General features: G+C 38.5%; 1 protein-coding gene across 1 annotated transcript in view; it reads right to left on the minus strand.

Moving 5' to 3' along the window:
- Nucleotides 1-2905, minus strand: part of LOC107710366 (transmembrane protein 53) — a 5183-nt gene extending 2278 nt beyond the window's left edge. The window contains exons 1-2 of the mRNA XM_016515118.1: nt 2889-2905; nt 2132-2676 (exon numbers count right to left, since the gene is read on the minus strand). Coding sequence (XP_016370604.1) covers nt 2132-2676; nt 2889-2905 — 562 coding nt within the window. The remainder of the gene's footprint in view (nt 1-2131; nt 2677-2888) is intronic.
- Nucleotides 2906-4842: the final 1937 nt, after the last annotated feature.

A 4842-nucleotide genomic window follows, 5' to 3' on the forward strand; every position in this document is an offset into this window, starting at 1 on the left:
CGTTTTCCTCTTTTGTTTTTTATCCGCCATCTCTATCTTTCTGTGGCTCGGCTCGGCTAATGTCCGTCCTGTGCACTGAACGCTCCCTCCTCCACATCATGAGTAGACATGCCCCTTACTGCTGATTGGCTACAAGTTTGTTTTGCTATTCGGCCCGAATCGGTTTTCTAAAGCATTTTTGAAAAATCGCTTACCCCACCTTTAAGCAGCACAACTGTTTTCAACACTGATAATAATAAATGTTTCGTGAGCATCAAATCTGAATGATTTAGAATAATTTCTGAAGGATCATGTGACACTGAAGACTGGAGTAATGATGCTGAAAATTTAGCTTTGCATCACAGGAATAAATTACATTTAAAAATGTATTCAAATAGAAAACAGGTCTAAATTGTAATAATATTCCACAATGTTACTGTTTTTACTGTATTTATAATCAAATAAATGAAGCCCTGGTGAGTGTAAGACTTCTTTCAAAAACAATAACAATCTTACCAACTGCAAATTTTAAAAAGCAATGCTATCTCCAGATTGAGGCAAAGTGTTTGAAGAATTTTTTTTTTAATGTTTGACATTAAACAAATGTACTTTTATAATTTCAATGAAGTACTATTGAGTTTATTTTGGAGAAATGTGAATTTTTGGACGAGAATGTACATTGTACATACAAGTTTCAAATCAAACCTGAAAAAAATGTGATCCAAGTAATCAAGTAACCTTAATTATTAGCACAAGCTGATTGATTTATATGGTCTATATGACTCATTGTTTGGCTGTAGTGCCAACTTTAATTTTTCAGTATGTGTTAAGCATCTGTTATGTGATTAGCTCACACTCCACACTCCTACACACAGGCATATTCAATTACAAAAAAGAGAGAGGTAGGAAACAACAAATTCAGTATACTACTAAAACAGGATGGTCCAGTTCACAAAAAACATGCTTTTGCTTCGAAAAACATGAGACAAGAGCAGTGGAATGGGGAAAAAAAGTGCCATGTCATGTGCGAGATGCTGCAAAAGATGTGAGCACAATGGACAAACATGTCTTTCAAGTTGTTTTACATAGAAAAACAATGGAAAAGTGGCACAGTGGAATGGAAATGTGTGTTAATGACCCCTAAGATGTTTTTAATAGAGATCACGTTATATTGTAGTAGGGCTGGGACAATAAATCGATGCATCCCAAATCGAGAAATTATTCTGCATCGATTTTGAGATTTTCCGAAGGCATCGCGATTCTCTCTTGAATCGATTCTGAGCTAAGTTTTTAACAGCAGATGGCACTGCGTTTAGTATTTAGAAATAGCCGTATTCTGCTTGCTTCCAGTTCCTTACAGACGCACCATTTGAACCTAAAATAATCATTCATAAAGTACGAAAAGTCTGAAGGTCGAATTACAAGGATGTTCACAGGGTTGTGTGTTTACATTAATCTCGCATCATAAAAGCCTATGTGCAAGTACATTTAACCACTTACATTACTCAGCTGAACGCACAAGCGCTCTTCTTCGTGAGCATTTGAGTGTGCAGTTAAAAACTAGCCTTGAGCGCCATCTGCTGTTAAAAACTAAGCTCCGATGCATTCCGAAAATCTCAGAATCGATCTACGAATCGCGATGCATCGATTTATTGTCCCAGCCCTATATTGTAGTAGATAAAGTGTATTTGTTTGTTAGTAAGATTTCTTTTTTTTTTATAAATTAATAATTTTATTGTTTTTACCAAGGATGCGTTTAATTGACCAAAAGGGACTTTTAGAATGTTACAAATGATTGCTATTTCAATTTTCTTTAACTTTCTGTTCAACAAAGAATCCTGGGGGAAAAAAGTATCATGGTTTTTACAAAAAAATTTATCAGCACAACTGTAACACTGACAATAAGAAAAAAATGTTTCTTTAGCAGCAAAACAGCTAATAATAATGGCTGCTGTAAATACAGCTATGCATCACAGGAATAATATGAAAAATTTGTTATATTTGTATATTTTACATGTATTTGTGTCACTATTAGTTTATTTACACATGAGAGAAACATGGCGTGGTATATAATAATGGTATATGATATAAATATAGTCATACCGTGATGTATATAAATAAACACACTTTACATTGCAATCTCTGAACATACCGTTGGCCATATGCTCCAGCGATCCCATGACAAGGCTGTCATAGATGTGCCCCCTGATTCTGTTTGTCAGGCCTTGGTAACGCTGGGTGTCTTTGGCCACATGAACAAGCACCTGAGCAAAGGTATATCCCCCTATGGAGAAAGCATGGACCAGTAGAGGGCGCTGTGAGAAGCGCTCGCTCTCTAATAATTCCAGCACACGACCACCATACTCCAACCCCCAGCGAGGCCACAAGAACTGGCTCACCTCACTTTCCACTACGAGCACATCAAAGCCCATGCGAAAGTAAATCTCACAGTATTTGGCAATGGCCTGCGGCCTGGAGCCCAGCGATGGCAGCAACAGCAGTATCGGTTTAGGGTGAGCAGGTAAAACACTAGCCGTGGGAGTCCCAGCGACACCATTGGCGAAGAAGGTGATGTGTTTACTGATCTTGTGAGCAGTGACCCCTGCCATGGTGGCCGCTCTGGAAAGCAGGATAGCAGGTGAGCTAAAGAAAGGACAGAGTGGAAAGAACAACAGTTCGTTTTTATAAAAGGCACAACTGACTCCAACTTACTCACGTGTTGGTCGGCGCCAAAGAAATCCTCTCAATGCCATATGAACTCTAGAAATCTGCCTTTTAAAGAAATATCTAATATTCTGGATGAACAACATGCTGTATTGCCTTAATTCTTGCAGTTGTTTTAGTTAAGGTCTGAATCGATTAAAAGAGTGTGCTTCTCAGCCCATTTCGGATGTGTTCATACTTCATACCGTATCTGATAGACCATGGTGAAGAAACCTTCTCCCCTGGGAGAGAGCAATCTACATTTTATGAAATGCTAAATAGTTGTGTGTTGCACCATTAAACTTGATGAAGTTAAATGTAAAACTGCATGTAAAATAGCCTAATACTAAACCAACGCCTCTGACCAGGAGTGATAGCAGTCTGACTGAATTAAATCAGTGAGATAGTTTTGCTGACAGACTAAAGCCTTTAGACATATAGTATTTGATCATGTTTACATTTGATATATCATATATATCATATATCATTATGCAATTATATATATAACATTACAGAGGACTTAAAACCTATTAGCGTTTCTAACAACTAAACTAGAAGTGCTGAATAAGTTGAATAACAAAATAAGTAGCTACTAACCCCTTACAGTAACCTTTATGCTCTGATTTAAGCAAGACCATTTGAAGGTCACTTTAGCAAGAAGTCCAGAGGCTGTCCTGCCTGAGTGGATACTTTAGTACTCTAAACAAGTCATTTTTAACATGTTTGCCACATAGTTTTATAAAATCTGACAGCAACTAGCAGTCATAAAACTCACAAAGTGGCCTTACAAGGTGCACATGATCTAAGTTGATGTTATTTTTTCTAAGAGTTCACAATTTCCTGTGGAAGAAATTTTATTAAGGTTATATTTGCATTTTCTGTATTGCTTAGAGTCACATGCTTCTTTGCTGATTTAACAGAACAAAGAACAGCTATTGATCTTTAAGATGTGTGTGACAGTAAAAGAGCACACACAATCCTTATTGTAATATGGAATTGTAATGGAATGGTAAAAGGGTGTTGGTACGGAGCCGCGAAACTGGCTAACTAGAACATATTAGGAAAGGCGATTTTCAAAGATTCATAAAAAAAACCTTGTACTCACTTCTTCTGTAGATGAAGCTGGATCATGAATGATTCGCGCGAACATAGACGCATTTAGGTCGATCTGGATCTGCACATTCCCTTCAAAAACGAAAGTAACGTTAATCCTCTGCGTCTTCAGCGGCTCAGATGTCGGGAGTAAATGACGACTGCTATGTTCATTATTACATCCAGCAACAAAACATCTCAATCGCTTAATCTGAGACATTCTTGTATTCCCCCGCAACCGGAGTCGACACAATGGCGGACTGATGACAGCTCACTCAGGGCGGGTCTAAGGTAAGACGGCTTTGACAATCAACTATCGTGGGAGGGGCCTGTGCAGAACTACATCATTCTGACAGGAATCTCAGAACAGCCTGATTTGAGAAAGGAAGATGTGTGTGACAGTAAAAGAGCACACACAATCCTTACTCTAATATGAAATTGTAATGGAATGGTAAAAGGGTGTTGGTACGTGACAGGAGGGCCTCCACCCAAGGACAGAATATGATAAGCAAGTCTAAGAATGTGGTTGAAAATACCATCATTGGCCTAGAGAGATAACATTCTGAGAGATGAGACTATAAGAGAGGAAGGACGCCCTCCCTTCACTGTCACACTCTGCAGTCACTCTGAGTGACTGTATGACTGCAGGCCTTTTCTTGCAAGAAAATAATACTCAAAGACAATTGGTATATTTGTCTCTTATTCGGAATTGTTTTTTTATTTGCCACAACATTCCCTTTCATCTAAACAATCGTATGTAATGGAGGACGTCTAAAATATGTAGCATTGGGGGGCCTCCAAAAGCAGGATGGACAAATACAGAGGAATGTGTGATCAAAGGTCAAAGAACAAACACACACATGGATTTTGACGTGGGTCAAAAAATTAGTGGCATGATTCTCAAACCACTGTCAAGTAGGGCTGTGCGATTAATCGATCGAATCGAAACCGCGATTTGAGACGTTGCGATTTGCTAATCGCAAAGCTTGCGATGTGGACGTGATATTACTCTGTTCCAGAGCATATGCATGACTGCCAGCCTTGAGTTGCAGTCTTACTTGCCCTGGG

Source organism: Sinocyclocheilus rhinocerous, unplaced genomic scaffold, assembly GCF_001515625.1.
Source record: "Sinocyclocheilus rhinocerous isolate Xijiao unplaced genomic scaffold, SAMN03320098_v1.1 scaffold717, whole genome shotgun sequence".
NCBI classification, from domain to species: domain Eukaryota; kingdom Metazoa; phylum Chordata; class Actinopteri; order Cypriniformes; family Cyprinidae; genus Sinocyclocheilus; species Sinocyclocheilus rhinocerous.